General features: G+C 37.7%; 2 protein-coding genes across 2 annotated transcripts; both read left to right on the forward strand.

The window, feature by feature from the left end:
- Window positions 1-303: 303 nt before the first annotated feature.
- Window positions 304-12,123, forward strand: LOC103418458 (exocyst complex component SEC5A-like). Its single transcript, XM_008356583.4, has 21 exons — window positions 304-981; window positions 1,071-1,228; window positions 1,319-1,407; window positions 1,548-1,742; window positions 2,454-2,581; window positions 2,677-2,835; window positions 3,173-3,277; window positions 4,121-4,195; window positions 5,346-5,483; window positions 5,573-5,758; window positions 7,034-7,177; window positions 7,692-7,818; window positions 7,896-8,106; window positions 8,250-8,365; window positions 8,454-8,676; window positions 9,571-9,664; window positions 10,176-10,253; window positions 10,364-10,420; window positions 10,654-10,803; window positions 11,218-11,430; window positions 11,694-12,123. The coding sequence occupies exons 1-21, from the start codon at window positions 556-558 to the stop codon at window positions 11,907-11,909; spliced, it is 3,288 nt and encodes a 1,095-aa protein (XP_008354805.3). The 5' UTR covers window positions 304-555; the 3' UTR covers window positions 11,910-12,123.
- Window positions 12,124-12,720: 597 nt separating this feature from the next.
- On the forward strand, window positions 12,721-14,957 carry LOC103408204 (uncharacterized). Its single transcript, XM_008347071.4, has 2 exons — window positions 12,721-13,305; window positions 14,688-14,957. The coding sequence occupies exons 1-2, from the start codon at window positions 12,949-12,951 to the stop codon at window positions 14,715-14,717; spliced, it is 387 nt and encodes a 128-aa protein (XP_008345293.1). The 5' UTR covers window positions 12,721-12,948; the 3' UTR covers window positions 14,718-14,957.
- The last annotated feature ends 4,449 nt before the right edge of the window (window positions 14,958-19,406 follow it).

Here is a 19,406-nt window from a genome sequence, read left to right on the forward strand (position 1 = left end):
TTTTTAGAACACTCATATTCTCACCATCATTTTTCTAGTCAAAATTTTTTATTTATCTCTACACAAAAAATAAACATTAAAAACTAAAAGCGAAATAGTAATAAAGAGTAGCAAGTGGCTCTTTACTGCAGCGTTGAAAATGAGTTGAATTCTTTCATGACGGCGTGAGTCCTTTATCTATCGGTGACTAATCTAATATTTAATCTAACAAAATTCATGTTTGACAAGAAAGAAAAGTAATAAAGAGTACGAAATGTCCACAGTGCAATCTAGCATTTTTGTTCCAAATTTCAATTATTTGACAAGGATAAAAAAATGAGACCGAGTATATGGGCTTAAAATGGTTTCAGTCCATTACACTGTTTCGTTTGACGATTGGAACAGAATGCCAAACGCAACCGGTAGCTGTGTTATATAATTGGATCTCAATTTTCTGGTGGGAAACAAGTACAGATCCTTCCGATTCCACAATTTGTTTTCTTGATTTTTCAGAAATTCGGAATCTGAAATCTGAAATTGCGAAATTGAGTCGAGGGAGCAGCAGAATCCCCAGCAATGTCGAGCGACGGCGACGACGAGGACGAGCTCCTCCAGATGGCTCTCAAGGAGCAAGCCCAGCGCGACGTCAACTACAGGAAGCCCACCTCCAGCAACTCCCGTTCTGCCCCCGTAGCCAATTACGTCCAGCAGCCCCACCAGCAACCGCCGAGGAAACCCGCCGCTTCTCCTGCCCCCAATCACGCCGGCAAAACCAGCAACAGGCGGCGGGTGGTGGACGACGACGACGAATCTGATGTCGACATGCTCAGCATATCCAGCGGCGATGAGGACTCCACCGCCAAAGATCAGCAGCGCGCGCGGTATCGAGGCGGCAGCGCCGCTTCTGCTGCTGCTGCCGCCAGACGTGGTTCTCGGGGAGATGATGATGCCGCTTGGGACGGCGGAGAGCCCGGTATCTGGAAGCACGTCGACGAGGCCGAGGTATACATATAATACACATTTGAAGAGAATTGGGTAATTGAATGCTTTGAGTTTTCAGTTTTGGGAATGATTTTGGTTTGTGTTGGCAGCTTGCTCGTAGGGTTCGTGAAATGCGAGAGACAAGATCAGCACCGGTGGCCCAAAAGGTTGAGCGCAAAGTTTCGACAGCAGGCTTGGCACGAAAGGGGCTTAACAATTTGCAGTCTTTCCCACGGGGCATGGAATGCATTGATCCCCTAGGCTTGGGGTTAGTACTTTATTCCACTATTTTCCGAATTTATTTAAGAGTGGAGGGTCTCACTTTTCACCTGCATTTGCATTTGTGTTGTTCTTACAGGATCATAGACAACAAAACGTTAAGATTGATTACTGAGTCGTCGGACCATTTTCCGTCCAAGGATGACAAACTGGATAACAACCTTCGTGGTAATGTACCACCTTCGCTCTTGCTATGCTGTATTATCTTCTTATTCTTTGTATTTAATTGACTTCCAAGTTTCTAGTTTCTAGTACCACCTTGCCGTTTTGCTTAACAAACACTAATACGTGAATTGGATTATTTACAGAGAAGTTGTTGTATTTCTCTGAGAAATTTGATGCCAAGCTCTTTATATCACGGATACACCAAGATACTGGTGCAGCAGATTTGGAGGCGGGTGCTCTTGCTCTAAAAAGTGATCTTAAAGGACGGACTCAGCAGAGAAAACAGCTGGTCAAAGACAATTTTGACTGCTTTGTCTCTTGCAAAACCACAATTGATGGTAAGAAATTGTCACATCTCACTCGGGGATCTGGTTTTTATGGAGATGCTTAATTTTAGATGTGTTTTACAGTTCAAAATTTTGAAATTACCGAAAGATGTGCCATATGTAATATCTAGACATAGTGTAGTTTGGTTACTTGTTTGGAAGGTAAAATGTAAAATAGAGAAACATTATTCGGTAGTCTTCCTAATTTCAGACCCTAGAATTAAAGGGATGGCTAATTGTTATGATCACTTTGTCAACGTAAGCCTTTCTGCATTACCCTCATGTTAATCTTGTAGAGACATCTTGTTCATGTGGTAACTATCCAATAGCATCTAGCTGGAAGTCATCAGCGCCTGTCATGCACTTCTGGTTGCTTAAAAGATTGGACTTCCAACTGGCATGCCTATTCTTGTAATTTGTTTGAGAGATGTAATTGCTTTAGTGATTAAAATACACCTATCTTGACATAATATGAACAGCCACTTTTGAACTTGTAATTTGGAGTACCTCTGTGGAAAGCACATCAAAACAAGGCAGTTGGTTTACTTTTATGTTTAAAATTTGCTTGTTAGCTTATTCCTATTGGATTGAGACACAACTTCCCAGTGCCTTTATTTATTTCTTCCTACTGTATAAAAATGTGAAAGCTCATTTGAAACATAGATACTAGTTAAGTGGGATGCTTCTTGATTTCTGATGTGGAAGATGTTGATTATTGCACAGATATTGAGTCAAAGTTAAAACGGATTGAAGAAGACCCTGAAGGTTCAGGCACTTCTCATTTGTTTAACTGTATGCAAGGAGTGAGTTCGTTGGCTAATCGTGCATTCCAGCCTCTATTTGAGAGACAGGTTGGTAAGACTTAAATTTTTTATTTGGTTGGAGATTTATGTGCAGTTATGCAACTTGGATGATATAAGCTTCATCTAGTTTTGTATGACTATAGGCTCAAGCTGAGAAGATCAGGTCTGTGCAAGGAATGCTACAGAGGTTCCGAACGCTATTCAACTTGCCCAGTACAATTCGTGGTAGCATAAGCAAGGGAGAATATGACTTGGCAGTTAGGGAATACAAGAAGGCCAAATCGATAGCTCTGCCTTCTCATGTATAAGCAATCTTTATTAATTAGATTTCTTGTGTGGGTAAAATTAGATAATTTTAAAGCTCATAAATCGCATCTATGATAGTCTTGTACATATGTTTGGAAAGAAAGTCGCATATATGCTAGTCTTGTATTTATGTTTAATTCATAAGTAAATATTTTGCAAGGTCCTGATAATAATTGTCACAAGACTCTATTAGACAGCTGGTTTCATTTCCCTTTATTCAGAATAAATACAGCTTAGTACGCTATTAGATTTCTCTAATCTGTTCAATCATTTTGCATTAGAGTGCACTGTTCCTACTAAATTAGATGTACCTTTGCTATCATTTTATTGCAGGTGGGAATACTGAAACGTGTACTTGAAGAGGTTGAAAAAGTGATGCATGAGTTTAAAGGGATGCTTTACAAGTCTATGGAAGATCCACAAATAGATTTAACAAATGTAAGCTCAACATGTAAATCTCGGTAATATTATATTCTTACCAATAATGAAAGTACCATGAGGTGTTCTGTCCTTAGTGCTATAGTCATGAATTCCAAAGTACAGGTCCTTCACTGGCAGAAGTAGAGTTTTTCCTTTATCCTTCTTCCACATTTTTGGTCATTATCTAGCATATCGTAAGGTGAAGGACCAGTTGCTATCTGGTTAACTTTCAAATTAAACCTCAAAGATTAGAATTTCATTTAAGATTATTGGAAAAGTTGTAAAAGTGATGAAAAGCTTAAATTGTTTCTAGTCTAAGAGGCTTACGGTCCCCCTCATGTTTTTGTAAGCGAAGATTGAATTTTTACATTAGAGCTTGAGTTGTTGAGCAGTGATTAAGCTTATTCTGTATGAGAAGAGAAGGTTCTGAGTTGAACCTCTATAGTTTCAACCCCCAGCTCCAAGTATTATGTTGAATTCCATTTGTTTAGCTTTATTGGTGGAAAGAAGACCCCATATAAGGAAGAATGAAAATATAAAATAATTCTTGGCCTACGTTATAACAACTCAAGATTTTTGAAAAAGTTGTGAACAGAAGACTTTGTTAACCACCTATAATCTCTTCTTTTCTTCATTTCCTTTTTGTTTTTGAAATCTTTGTGGGCCCATTTTTCACCTATGACTTTTTGAGAGTTGATAGGGTGATTTTACTAGACAAAATGATGCACATGCATTGAAGTGAGTTGTTGCGTGAGACTCCATATCTTGTTTACCATTATCATACTTTCGTGCTTGTTAGCATTTATTATTGTTTATTCTTTTAATAATTTTCTACTAAAAACTTTATTATGCTTAATGTAGCTTGAAAACACAGTGAGGCTGTTATTGGAGCTGGAGCCTGAGTCAGATCCTGTATGGCACTATTTAAATATACAGGTTAGTAAATTTGTAACTATACATGGGATTTATTTGTTTATTTTTAAATTTCCTTGTTTGTAAACTAAGCAATGCTGATTAGAATTTTAATCATCATGATTATTATCATTGGAATTCGAAATTGCAGTGCTTGGTTGTTGAATCCAGTCTCTTGAGTATAAAAAGATTATTGTGCCACATTCTAATAGCTTAAAGCTTTTGGAAATAATGATAAACCAACCAAAGCAGGACGTCTTGATTAAAATCTTTGCAGTTGCTGTTCCAAACTTATATTAAGCACATAGTATGTGCTCTCTGGTGATAGGAAAGGCCTTTTTCGATCCGGGGAGCTTTCTTTGCCCTTAGTCGCAGGGGATTCTCTGCTTTTTAGGAAGTTCTGCCGTTGACCTTATCTTGTTGCAGATACATATAAAAAGACCCAAAAGGCCCACATATAAGCGGGAACGGTAGACTGTCTCCATATCTTTGAATGATCTGAACATCTATTTTTTATATATGCAAATCAAGGAGCGTCCTTGCTCAAAATCAATTAAAACAGAACCACCATTTGATTATCATAATGAAATTTCAGTGTTTACTGGCAATACCAAATTTGTTTATTTGTTAGATCACAGTTAGATGCATCAGTCCCTTCAGTTTGGCCTTTTTTTTCAACAAGGATAATCTTTGAATGGAAGCTTAAAAATTAGATTTGCATCACTGCACTATCACGTGGATGGAGTACAATTATCTTGCCAGACTGAATCTGGACCATACTGGCAATAAAGGGTTACAGTCTGGCGTCGGAATGGGGTGGTCCAAATTTATGTAATATGTATTTCTAGTGGAGTGGTCTTACTTGTTGATGGTTGATATTTATGTTCTTTTCCTTTTAATTTGTGGATATCTCGTCCTCCTATGCATGTCGCTCATTCTCCATGTTAATAGAATCTCGTTCTTAGTAAAAAGAGAGGTTAAACCCTAGTTCGTTTTTCTGACACAATCTCTTTCTTCCCTCACACCATGTGATAAAAATCAGTCAGAATAAAAACAGAGGACATGGTTTGTCTGAATTTCCTATGCACCTGAATATGACTGTACGCGTTAAGAAACAACTAGAGGGGTGCCCATTGTCAATGTACTGAATTCTTTTTGTTCGTTTCTTTTTCAGAATAACAGAATTCGAGGTTTGCTTGAGAAGTGCACCTTAGATCATGAAGCTAGGATGGAGACTTTACATAATGAGTTACGTGAAAGGGCTCTGTCTGATGCAAGATGGAGGCAGATTCAAGAAGATTTAAATGAATCTGTAAGTGTAATCCTTGGATCATCTTACACTGAGGAACAGCTAAAGAGTGGGTCAGTGCTTAACAATTTGTTCTTTTACACTATTGTCAGTCGGATGTCAACTATTCTTTTGGGGACAACCACCTTCCAGTAGATTCTCTGCCAGTAGACTTGACAGGTGAAGAAGTTGATGCTCTTAGAGGGAGGTATATTCGCAGATTAACTGCTGTACTTATCCATCACATACCAGCTTTCTGGAAAGTGGCACTTTCTGTTTTCAGTGGAAAGTTCGCAAAGGTATGTTTAACACTTTATTCTAACTTCGGCATATATGTAAGATCTACTCTTATTTATTTATAAAATTTGTCTTCTAATGATGCTCATGCGTTTTGTCTTATATACAGCTCATAATTTTTGCTCTGTATTTTGTTCAACAGTTCCAGAAATACATGTTTACATGCACGTAATGCACACATGAATATATTTGGTCTTCCGATGCATTAGTATGATAAGAGATACAGTTTCATAGAACTGATTAATTATATTTGGTCTGTTAACATACCGCTGTTTTCCTTAATCACATACATCAATACTGCAATATGAAGTCAACTGTAGAAGGTAGGCTGGAAACTTTGACCGGCTTATTTATTTAGAAAACCATCAATATATGATGAATTTACCAATACACTGTAATTTGGTAAAATTACAATATTCCACAGGGAAATCTTGTTAGTTACAATGTTCCCCAGTACATGCTTATCTCCCACTTCATCTCTCATTTACTTTTTTACCTTCTCTTTTTGTATTTTTTAAATGATATTATTTTGCTTTTACGTATCCATTTTTCCATTGGTGAAATATATTCATTCAACATGAGACGTGAAGAATGTAATGGATAGAACTATAGATTGTTCTTAGTATACCTAGTCAGTCAGTAGCTGCTATACTGTGGAGTATGGACATCCAATTATCCAAACCTTAAAATCACTTTTTAACATAAATACCTGAGAAAAAGAATGTAAACTTCCAAACTGCAAAACCGGAGTTTCTTAGTTTCTGCATATTTTCCCTCCTTTTGGTATTCTTATTTCTGATGCCGAAGAGGTTGATTTCTGTATCTCTATACTGTCATGTTTGTTCAAGCATCATATTTGAGCTGGTGCATATTTATGTGAGCTGCTTTATGATAATATGCATGGAGAACTTTAAACCTATTGCGTGTTCAACACTGATTGAAGCAGCTATATGGCCTTTCACCCCTAGCCACAGTTCATCCCCGTATTTTTCCACATACGTGGGTTCGGTCCTCCAATGCCTGTTAGAGCTCTCTTCAACCTGCTCATGGCTAGGTCGATTGGTTTCGGGTTAAATAGGAAAAACTAGAAGATTCCACCTCTGGAAAGTGCCTACACCTAATAGCTTAAGCCGCTGTTCCCATTTTCTCGCTGACCCATCATGCAAATTCAGTGATGAAAAACCATATTTATATTTGTGTTGCCATATTTAAGTGATCATTTTTTTTTTCTGTGAGAGATGATTTCACTTCCATTCTTATGACTTTCAATTGTACAGTCGTCCCAAGTTTCTACTGAATCAAATGCTAATGCTCCGGCAAATAAAGCTGAGGATAAAGTTGGAAATGGGAAATACTCCACTCATTCTCTTGATGAAGTTGCTGGAATGATACGGAATACCATATCCGCGTATGGAGTCAAGGTGAGTATGCTGGCTGGACCTGCTTATTACCAATTAGCATTACATAAATGGAAGGCTTAGTTCATTAAGCTTAGGTACATAGATGAACGTGGATATGTTTGAGTACAAAATTTACCGATATGGTTTGTAATTTTTAGTAAAACTGAGTATTTTCTATTGTAATTGCAGAATGACAAATTTTCTTGATCAACTCTGTTCTACATTCTTTGATGCTTTATTTTGTTTAGAAATAAGGCTATCTGGATAGTGTAAAGAGAAATGGTGATTTTCCTTCAAATTTAAGTTGCTATATTTCTTTTTTGTTTGTCTTATGACTCTAATCAGAGATAGGGAGCCTTACAAATATAAATATTAAAATGTATTTTAATTCTATCTGCTGTATTTATATGTTTCAGATCAAAATTTAGTATCAGCTCATGCCAAACTCCATTTGACTGTCGTTCTTTGCATATCTTCAGTTTAAACCCACATTCGGTAAGTAGTTATAATTTTATTACTCTTGTTCTTGATGTAGGTTTGCAATACGTTCCGTGATCTTGAAGAATCAAATATTCTGCAACCGTATATGAGGGATGCCATAACAGAAATATCTAAAGCATGTGAAGCTTTCCAAGCAAAGGAATCAGCTCCTTCTATTGCTGGTATCTTAGCTTTCTCTTTACCTGCAATGTGCTGGTTTCTTGAAGTGTTCTGAAGGTTGGACTTGCTTTTGTTATAGTAACTGCAACTCGAGCGCTTCAGTCGGAGATTACAAAGATTTATATCCTAAGGCTTTGCTCATGGATGCGGGCATCAACTGCAGAGATTTCAAAAGACGAGACATGGGTTCCTGTATCAGTTCTTGAAAGGAATAAATCTCCCTACACAATCTCTTTCTTGCCTCTAGCATTCCGTAATGTTATGACATCAGCAATGGATCAAATCAAGTTGTAAGTCCCTAAACGCGACTTAATCAAGGGTTTTTATGTGATAGACAAGCTCAAGATTAAGTGTTCATTACCCATTTCTCTGCAGAAGTTCAGAACATTCACTCGTTATTTATGTGTTCATCATTAACAGTTATATATTTCAGGATGATTCAATCTTTAAGAACTGAGGCTACGAAGTCAGAAGAAATGTTCATGCAACTCCAAGAAACACAAGAATCTGTCAGACTTGCCTTTTTGAACTGTATGCTCGATTTTGCAGGTATGATGGATGACTACCTAACTCAACTTCATGTTGTTAAGTATTTAATGTCCAGTTGTGATGCTTCCATTCTCTGCACACTAATCAGGTCATCTAGAGCGCATTGGAAGTGAGCTTGCCGTAAACAAATCCAAAGGAAGTTCACATGTACAAAATGGATATTCTCATACCCTAGAAGAAAAGTCTGATCTCCCAGGTAGTGTTGGCCCACATCAACAGTTGTTAATAGTCTTGAGTAATGTTGGCTATTGCAGAGAAGAACTTTCTTATGAGTTGTACAAAAATTACAAGCACATCTGGCTACAGTCTAGGTATGTGGGCCCTATTTTTCTCTTCATTGAACCTTAGGATATCATCATGTTTCTTGCCCTATTTATTAGGAAGTTGGATATACCTGATATATGGAATGTTGTATATAATCCACTGAAGTAAGAACCCAAGAACCAGAAATCATATTGGCTACTATCTTGTATCTTCCACTCTCAAATGGCTTAGTCATATCCAGTAACTATTTGGTTGGATCAAGACGGACTGGAATTTGTATGTTAGTAGCAGGCTTTAGGATATTATTCTTTTGTTTAAAGATTCATTTGTGAAGTAGGGGCTTCTAGCTCAAATGGTTAACTGCATTTACTCATCCACATGAGGTTCTATGTTCAATTCCCCCTACCCCAATAAAAAAAAAAAAGGTCATACCCAGTGCACAAGGCTCCCGCTTTACGCAGGGTCTGGGAGAGGTGAATGTCGGCTAGCCTTACCCCCATTTATGGAGAGGCTGCTCCCAAGTCTCGAACCCGAGACCTACCCCAATAACACTTGTATAAAATAAATAAAATGCATAAGTCGATTGTTGAAATCTACTAGTTCACATGAAAATTTGCTACACCTGTGATAAGAATGCGATATTGAAGGTGGTATTGAATTTAGTGTCAAGTAGATAGACCAATGGGTTTTCCTGGCCATTTGAAATGGAGGGTCAAAATGTTCCCTTAGAGGTTAGTTGGGTCAAAGATGCGGATGTTCCAGGTTATAAAAAAAGTTAAAAAACCCAAACAAAAACAAAACATTGGACCAGTAGGTGATGCTCATCAATTGATAGTTGACTCATGCTCATTTATTGATGGTTTAAAACTTTTATGCACTTATATGATCTGTTTGGTTATGCCTGATTACCTTGCTATATATTTTCTATTTACTTTTTAAAGGGAAAGAGAGGAGGAGGATGGTGACGTACAAGACCTAGTTATGTCATTTTCTGGCCTTGAAGAGAAGGTCCTTGAGCAATATACTTTTGCTAAGGTATAGTTGAACACCCCAACACACAAGCACATCTTCTGGAGGTCTACTATATTATCTTGCTCTTCTCGTTTGTCAGTGTGTGTTACTGTGTGGGCATTTTCTACATTTACTGCCTTCTTGGCTAAGAAAATGTAGTTAAAGTTATAGGTCCACTTCTGTTGATGTGTTCATAACTTCATATATGATATAACTGTATGAGTGCAGTGGTGCGTCCTTTCTGAAAGAATCTCTTTTTACTTTGTTTATAATAAGGCAATCCATTTCCTTTGTGCCACATGGCATATTCTCTCCCCATTCTTTTGGGGAAGGGGTGAGTTTGCAACTTTTCAGGTTCAACACCTGTCCAGTTGTGTGAGTAAATTTGCCTGCAATCATTCCGTCCTTTATGTGAACACGGCTGACATTTTTGCTCCTATCATTTGCTCACGAAATTCAAGTGGACATGGATTGAAGTTATGATGCACTTTCTGTGGTCCTTTATGTGAAACTTAACAGTTATCTTTCCTCTCAGGCAAATTTGATCAGAACTGCTGCCTGGAACTATTTGTTGGATTCTGGTGTTCAATGGGGAGCAGCACCTGCTGTAAAAGTAAGAAACTTTAGAATTTAGCATTTGTAGTTGTACTTCTATTAGTATTTTCTTTTCAATAACTGAACTGGAATCTCATAATAAGATCATAATAAAATGGTGTCTTGCAGGGTGTGCGTGATGCTGCTGTGGAGTTACTGCACACTTTGGTAGCTGTGCATGCAGAGGTAATTAGTGCAAGCCATGTATTATATTAATTTTTAGTGTCTTTATTCTTTAGGCCATAGTATGAATCGGTACATTGCCTGCTCCTATGAGCATGTAAATATCTTCTTTTTTTCTTTCTGTATGTTATTTTCCAGTTGTTATGACTTATGCATATTTGCAGTTTCATATTCTTAGCTCTAACTTTTGAGTCGTCTTCTTAATAAACTTAATGAAATCAATTTCGACTATCCAGGTATTCTCTGGTGCTAAGCCCTTATTGGACAAGACGCTTGGCATTCTTGTTGAAGGTCTAATTGACACGTTTATCAGCCTGTTCCATGAATATGAATCGAAAGATCTTAGGTCACTTGATGCAAATGGTTTCTGTCAGCTGATGCTTGAGGTAAAAGATTTTTGCAGTATAAATGTTGTATCAAGTTGATGTTTTAATTTGCATATGGCTTTGGTGATGAGCAACAATAAATGGCAATTGCTCCACATTCCTTTGGGTGCTCGATGAATGATATTCTCTGAGATAAAACCTTTTTGTTCTAAATGCACCTTATTTTGATAAGATAATAATGTATCCAACACGTTATGCATATATTTACAACTTCCTTTGAAAAAATATATACATATATACATGTATATGTATATGTGACAAAAATAAAACCTTGAAAGGTTGATGTGAAATAGAAAATTACAGAGTGTTCATTTCATGTGATATCTCGTTGGGAGTGAGCAAGTCATTACCATCATTGATCATGCATAGTCATATGTGGTTCTAAGAGATTTCCCTTTTGTGTATATAATGCAGCTTGAATACTTCGAGACTGTTTTAAATCCATATTTAACTGCGGGTACAAGGGAGTCTTTGAAGTCCTTACAAGGCATACTTCTCGATAAAGCCACTGAGAATGTGTCAGAAAATGTGGAGAATCCAGGGCATAATCGACGAGCAACACGTGGAAGTGAAGAGGCGGCTGATGATAGACAGGATGGGATGAGTGTGTCACCCGATGACCTCATTGTAAGAAACCTTAATTCTCTAGTGATTTCTTCTTGTACAATGTTTAAAACACAATGCCAAGTTGACTAATTGGATAATGGTGACAGTTATGTGTGCATACGTATGCATAGTCGACTAGAATAATAATATTGGATTGTAAATAGGATGAAAGAAATCTTTACCACGTCAATTGGTTGTCATGTTAAACCTCGTAGTAAAGTTCTATGTTCCCGGTCTTTTTCTTATATGCAAATAACTCGAAAGTAATTTGTTGAATGCTTCAGGCACTTGCCCAGCAGTATAGCTCTGAATTACTTCAAGCTGAGCTTGAGAGGACTCACATCAATACAGCATGTTTTGTGGAGTCAATTCCGTTAGACTCGGTACCTGAATCAGCTAAACGTGCTTATGCTTCGTTTAGGGGACCGCTCGATTCTCCCAGCAGAAACTACAGAGGTAACACAGGATCCCCAGGCTACTCACGGAATAGGCGTCGATGAATTTGTAAATGGCCCAAGGTTTTTGACTTTCTGGTTTTTACCATTTACGTACTAGTGTTGTACTGTGATTACTCAGCTGAAAGCATATTCTTTTTATTGTTTTGAGCCCTCATTGAGCTTTTCTTGTTCTTTATTTTTACCTGACACTGTCAAGCACGACGTTGTATATTTCCTTCTATTGTGTTAATGCCAGTATAGTTCTTTTATGCTGTTAGATGGTTTTACACTTTATTTATTTATTTTTTTTGTATAAAAGCGATATTGGAGGAGAGAGGAATCTGAATACAGGATCTCGAGTGCAAAGGGTAAACATTCTTAACCGTTTGAGACATCAGTCCATTGCAGTTTGAACCAATGATGGTAAATTTTTCTGTTACTCTGTCATATAGCCATTATGATGGATGTTCCAATGGCCCGTTTGGAAATGCTTCTCTAAAAAGCAGTTATGTTCGTAAGTGTTCTGTAATTCATTTTTTCATTATAGTTGGGCTCGTTTGAAAATGATGCGCTTATGTGAGAAGCGCAAGTTCTATTGTAAGCAAGTTCATGTGCTTTTCTGACAATGAAGCGGTTTTGGTTAGTTGTTATATATCAAGATTTTATTATATGGCTAGCCCTCACAAATTGCAAATACTAATTTGTTAAGAAATAATCGGATTGAAGCACATTCAAACCAAAAAGCGCTTTTAACTATTTTAAAAGTACTTTTAGACTGAATTACAACAAATGTACAAATTTGAGAGCTGAATTTTGGGAAAAAGACCAATTCAATATATATATATATATATATATACATAAACTCTGTTAACGAGCCGAAGTAGTTCCAACTCTTTGAATTCAACGGTTGAGATGGATCAAAGCCACATTTAACCCATTCTCACCAAGAATACCTGCACTCTGATAAAAACACAAGTTATTTAATTTAATTAATAGGTGTTGAGAGTGGTTTAATTGGGCTGTAGCGTACGGAACAATCGTCTAGTGCCCCTCACTCTCGAGTAACCAAACAAAGAAACAAACAGAGAATCAGTCAGAAATCATGTTGAAGTTCCTCTCGAGAGTGAGGATCGAGTTCAATGCCTTGGACCCCCGAACGGCGTCGTGTCTGGAGTTCCTGGCGCAGTGCAACGCCCGCAAGGCCAAGGAGTCCAACCCCTCCTGCGCCGTCCAAGTCAAGCGCCGCACCGACGACCAGCCCCCCAAGATCACCGTCACCTTCGTCAATGGCGTCGAGCAGGTCTACGACGCCACCGCCACTCCCGCCCAGGACATCCGCAACATGATCCTCGAAAAGGGTCAGAGCCTCGAGACCGAGCAGATGTTCCGCGACGCCGGCGAGTCCTGGCCCGTTATTATCCCCGCCGACGAGCTCCACCAACCGGCCCCCGGCACCAAGGTAAAAGAGTTTACATTTTAATTCTCTCTCTAAGGGCTAAGGGCTAAGGGCTTTTTTGTGTTAGCGAATGTATCCTTCTTCTGTCTGTGGCATTTCGTCGAACATGTAACGTGCATTGATTGAAACTTGTAATTATGCTATTCTTTTGATTGGTGTATATGTTATCACCATTTTTTATTGCTATCCTTGCTGCCTGCAGTGCATAATGATCCCTTTACATCTCTGTTGATTTTTCCTCTTCAAATCCGACCCTTTTCTAAGCATACACACACACACACACACACACGTTGTAGTGTATGTTTTTCACACTGAATTTCTTCACTTAGTTACTCACAACTGACTCCCAGCTGCATTTATAATCATTCGGTTGATCGATGAAAAGATTTGTTGGGCTTCTTTTAATTTTCCCATTTTCCGTTTGGTGACTGTCTGTTGCTGAATTTCAGATGAAATGAAAGAAAATTGTAATTAAAACTTGAAAAATATCCAATTTTTGAACCCCGGAAATATAATTCCAAATTATGGTAGTTTTGACACTGATACTGACACTTTTATAGCATTTTCTTTAAGGTTTGTTTTCAAAATTGCAAACAAATCATGATTTCCGAAAGCGTTGGGTCAGTCTTTGGTGTCATTGTGCTGGGTTTTTGTCACCTGTAAGCCGTATTCAATAAGATAAAGGTGGTATAAGTTTTTACATACTTTTTCTTTCATCTCATGACTTGTTCAAGCTTCCATTCGTGACTGATATGCTTGTGGATTTTGATAATAATAGTACAATCATGGTCGTTTTGTTCTGAAATGGGAAAACTCATGACTCATGATGGTATCTCATTGCTTTTTTGTTTACCCACCCATGTTCATATATGCCTTCACTTTGGTTCTGCGTTAAAGTTCAGGATTGGCTTCACTGGCCTTTCCTTACTACTTGATCTACTTTACCATCATTTCCAAGATGAAGCAAGAATTTGGGAACAGGGATGTTGGGATTTGTTATCCAAAAAGAATCCCAATCATCGCCTCTTCACATCGAATCATAGTTGTTGCATCACCTGTTCATATCCAAATCCTTATTTGTCTGTCAAAATTGGTCAATATGGATTAAGGCCACCAAATGCTTTGTCGGCATTTCCTTATAGTGCCAAGGGGACTTCAATTTTATGTTTCTTGCATTTTGTATGTGTTCATGTGTGCGCCTTTCGATGCATTTGAAAGACAATTCCATAGCCTTTTGCATCTGCATCCTACCTTTGCTTTTATATGGAAGGATTGAACACCCCTCTTTTGATTATCTTAATTGATCTTTCACCTTCAGGCCTAGAAGGATTTACTTGTTATACTATATTATTTTCCTCATGGTTCCATTTTGTTGTTTCTTTCAGCCGAAGAAAGCGGAAGAGAAAAAGCAGTAACCTGTGATTGTTTGATCAAATATATTACTGGGGAACGACGCTTAAAGTAGCCAGGTCTGCTATATTTCCATTCAATGTTTCATTAGGAAAAGAGAGGTGTATTGGAGTTGGAATTTAGACAATTCTGTCTTCTTGTGTTTTTGCTGCAATGCAGAGGCGTTTGATATATTTAGTTAATGTTGAATCCTTGCTTGGAGTATGAATTGAGGATGTTATGAACCATCTTTTCTGTTTTTGACACTTTGGTTGGTTCTTATTGTCATGATAACATTCTTCGCAGCTTGCAGAAGCACACGCGTGAGTTCGCCTAATCAGCTCACCATCGTGCTCAGTGTTAACAACAAAACAATTTTGCATATGTATGTTTTGATGAAATGTTTCCATATGTGCTCTCAAATTTTTTGTACCACCGAATTGCTTTAGCTTATGACATAGAATCCCAAACAGTTGCTATGAGCATCCAGGATGATTTACTTATTTCTCCATACACTTGCAACCCAATACCCCAATACTCACAAGGACAGCCATGGATTTGGATCCCATCTGGATCCTTTGTGAGGATCCTAGGGATTCTCACATACTGTCCATTCATCGTACATCGTGCGGCAAAAAATTATTTTGAATTTTCTTAATTAAAATTAAACACAAACAGTACGTAACGAAAGCTGGCCGCACAATGTATGATGAACGAATAAGATGTGAGGGTCCCTATGATGCTTATAAAAAGGATCCGGAGAGGATCATCATCCAATAGTCATTAACCCGAAATGGCACCTAGGTTTTTCGAAGTGGCAGATCCCACGATGAGTGAGTGAGCGGAAGCTGTCAACAATGTACATATTGCGCTCTCGGCATCTCAATAAGTGATTTGTTTGAGCTTTGGATGAATCATCTTGGTCCAAGAGTATTGAGCTTGGAGAAACTTACCCTACAATTTTAGCTCAATGACCCACTACACAAGAAGGTCGATGGCTTTCCAATTCCAAACTTTTTTCAAACTAACAAAGAGAAAAACTGAGCCTGGACAATTAAGGAGGCGATGTTCTAACTTACCAGTAGGAGAGTAGCATGCCTCCACCATCACCACCACCACCACCACCGTCACAATAAAAATAAAAAATTTATATTAAATAAGATGGGCATTACTTTCCCTACAACTACAAGTGATACAGGTCATAAAGAGATTTTATCTCCAAATACTATTGGATTCTACATCTGTGGCGTGTTTACCAATCAGGGTTTGAATGGGGAGAACGGAATTGCATTCCTCCCAAAACATTCCAGTGTTTACTAGCACTTAGGGAAATCAGAAATTAGGTGGGGTCCACCCATCATCCATAGTTCAGTTCCTAAATTCCCCGGAATTGGATTACCTATAAAGAGGTGGTATTTGGACTCTGGGTACAAGGCTCCATTAGGAATCAAAGTTTTCTACCCAAAATACACCTTGAGCAGTCCCTCCCCTCTGTATTTGTTTCTCTCATAGCAAAGATCGCCCTTACCGTATGATCTTAAACAATGAACGCTCAAATCTAAATAGATGAAAAGTGATTGCATGGCTCGATTAGGGGAGGACGATGTTAGATTTTTGTTGTGTTTTGCTAGGTTTATAACTAAAAGATAATTCCACGAAAGAAAAGGATTAAGTACCTAAAACTCCCCAACCTTTTAATGTCATTTCAAATTAGTCTCAACATTTTTAAACATTCCAAACAAGTACCAAACTTATTGAGAATGTCATATCTGTTAAGTCTCAGTTAAAAATCTGTTAAATTAGCTAGAGCTTACTTTGTCTCCAAAGTCATGGAAGCATAAGCTCCACCAACTAACAATCACCACCACCACATCATGCCATCACCTCCAAACCCAACACAAAACCACCAACTCCACCTATAACTCAAATCACCAACATTGAGAAGAAGATCATGGATATTGCTGAAATGCTATGACTATCATGATGTAACCACCACCATCTTCACCTCCTACAAAGAAGAACTGGAAGTTTTACGAACTGAGAAATCGGCGAATGAGGAAATCATATGAGTAGAAACAAGCTCCTTGAAACCCTAACTGAATCCTTAACCCTTTTCTTCGTTAGGAGGTTGCCCTCCAAATGTAATTTCAAATTAAGTTCATTTTCAATTCAATCAATACTTATTTGATCATGGGGTTCCATATTATATAATCTATGTTTGAAATTCAGATTTTGAGCTAACTAATATTAATGTTGACCTTGATATACCCAATTGATGAGTTTTGAATATAATCTATGTTAATATTAAGTGAGGCTTGACGAATGTGACATTTTCAATAGATTAGGTACCAGTTTGGAATGTTTAAAAATGTTGAGACCAATTTAGAATGACACTAAAAGGTTGGGGAGTTTTAGATACTTAATTCAAAAATAAAACTGAAAGATAATTAATGGTGTGTTTTAAAGCTTTTCTCACAATGTTTTAAACAATACAAAAGAATTAGTAAACATCTTATATGAATCAATATCAATCATACTTTGATTCTACTAAATTTTGGTAAACAACTTAAACAGGAATCCGATTGTGACACCTCCTCATTCCAACTCCTTATCAATTCAATTCATCTTCAATTCAATTCCCCTCGTTCTGATTACGGATTAGTAATCGAGCCGCTAGTTACTAATCACATTCTTAATCAATATTAACTACAACACTCCACTTGAGCGTGTAAAAATTAAGAAGCAGGGACATCAAGTCTTCAGGCAACGTGTATGTCAAAATGAAGCTTGTGAAGAGTACAACAATTTTTATACCTCTGCCAAAGTGCAACACTGGCCGGAGAACCTCGAAGATTGCCAGAAAATAGTGTACCTCGCCATGGACTCGTCGGAGATTCAACATCTAATCTGTAGCTTGGATTTTGTTCTTGGGACCAAGAGTTGTCGAATGGTGGTGGTGAGTGTTGTCAGGGTGGCTGAAAAAGGGGCCAATCCCCATCATCAAAAATCTGGAAAACGTCGAGCGTCGATGCGCCTTGTACGACGGTCAAACTTTGAGAATCCTGGGTGGGAAATGATCGTGGGGTTGCGCTGAGTTGTTACCAGGTGGTGGCGCCGCTTGAAGCCACCAGCGTTAGCCAGAAAAGCCGTCGGAAAAGTTGCCTAGAAACTGGTTCAATGTCGCGGGTCCGACTTGTGATCCGAGTTGTGCAACTGGGTTGTTTTTCTAAAAATGGCCAGGTCCCCCTTCCAACAATCTGGGACCTTCTATTTATAAAAGATCCAATTTACAAAAATATCCTTGATTTCCTTACTTATTTCTCCTACGTTTTAACCCCGTTTTGCAAATGATTTTTGCATATGCGTTCGTTGGATCGAACTTTATCCAAAAATACTAAGAGTAACTCCGAAGGGTCAACGGATTTTTATAGCTACTTATGGAAAATCAAACTTTAACTAAGAAACCAAAAATCCAAAATTAATGAAATTAAAATAATTTGACAAAATTGCGAGGTAAGATCATTGAACAGTGAAATCCAGGGATAAGATTTCCAAAAAATTAATTAATCAAATTTAACAGAAATAACAATAGTTATTTCTAGGGTTCCAAATTTTCAAACTCACCAAATTTCAAATTGACTTGGGGGAATGAAGTATGGCGTCGAGTATTGTGCAAGGACTTAGAACGCGACTCGAAGGAAGCAAGCACCACGTTCTTTTTGTCGAACTGATTGAAAAAAATTCAAACCAACTTCGCCTTAGTTTTGAACACACGGTGTGGAAGTTGAGTGAGTTTCTAACGTCGGGCCGGATACAACAAGCACTAGACAACTTCGATTGAGTTTCGAACGGGAAGGAAGTCGACTGCAAATTTTTTGAAATCATTTGCAAAAGTGGGAGATTAATTGTCATCGGGTCCTATTTTAGATTTAATGATGGATCATTTATGATCAAGTTTCACCCTTAGATTGTTATGATTGATTTGTTTTCGACCGTTAAGATTAGATCCAACTGATCATATTTTGTCCGCATGTAAGGCGCGCAAAGTGCAGTTCACACCTTACATAAAAGAATTACATTAAATAGTAGACATGAATAAACTATCAACTCAACAATGTGATCAAGAGTATTGATATAGAAAAGGACTATTGCATTGCAATTCCAACTGAATAGGTAGTTGGAATAGGTTCTTTGCATCTTCTGCTTAGTTTTGGTTAGCCATGACATACTGCTAGGTGTCACTCATGACTTGTGAAAGTTTTGAAGATTAGAAATCACCAATCTTCATTAAAGAAAAAATTGAAAAGTAAGTTTCAATTCACAATCAATTAGTAAGAGTTCTAATCGTCCATTGTCCTGCTAAATAAAACTCAATGGATCGTATACCGTGTAGGTAGAGATTAAAGTACAACGAAGTTGAGTAAGTGCAAATAAATAATTGAGTTTTTATCACAAATGGTCCCAGAAATTGACCCACAACATCAAGATGGTCATTGAAATTGAAAATTGATCAATGTAGTCCTTGAAAATAGGTGTTGCAAATTAATGTGGTTCATCCGTCACAATTCTTCCAAAAGTTCTATTATGTGCTGATGCGGCACATAAATGGGTCCCATAAAAATAGTTTTTTTTTTTGTCACAAATGGTCCCCAAAAATGTTTATCAATCAATGTAGTCCTAGAAATAAGTGTCTCAAACCAATGTGGTGTTACTGT

Source organism: Malus domestica, chromosome 02, assembly GCF_042453785.1.
Source record: "Malus domestica chromosome 02, GDT2T_hap1".
Lineage (NCBI taxonomy): Eukaryota > Viridiplantae > Streptophyta > Magnoliopsida > Rosales > Rosaceae > Malus > Malus domestica.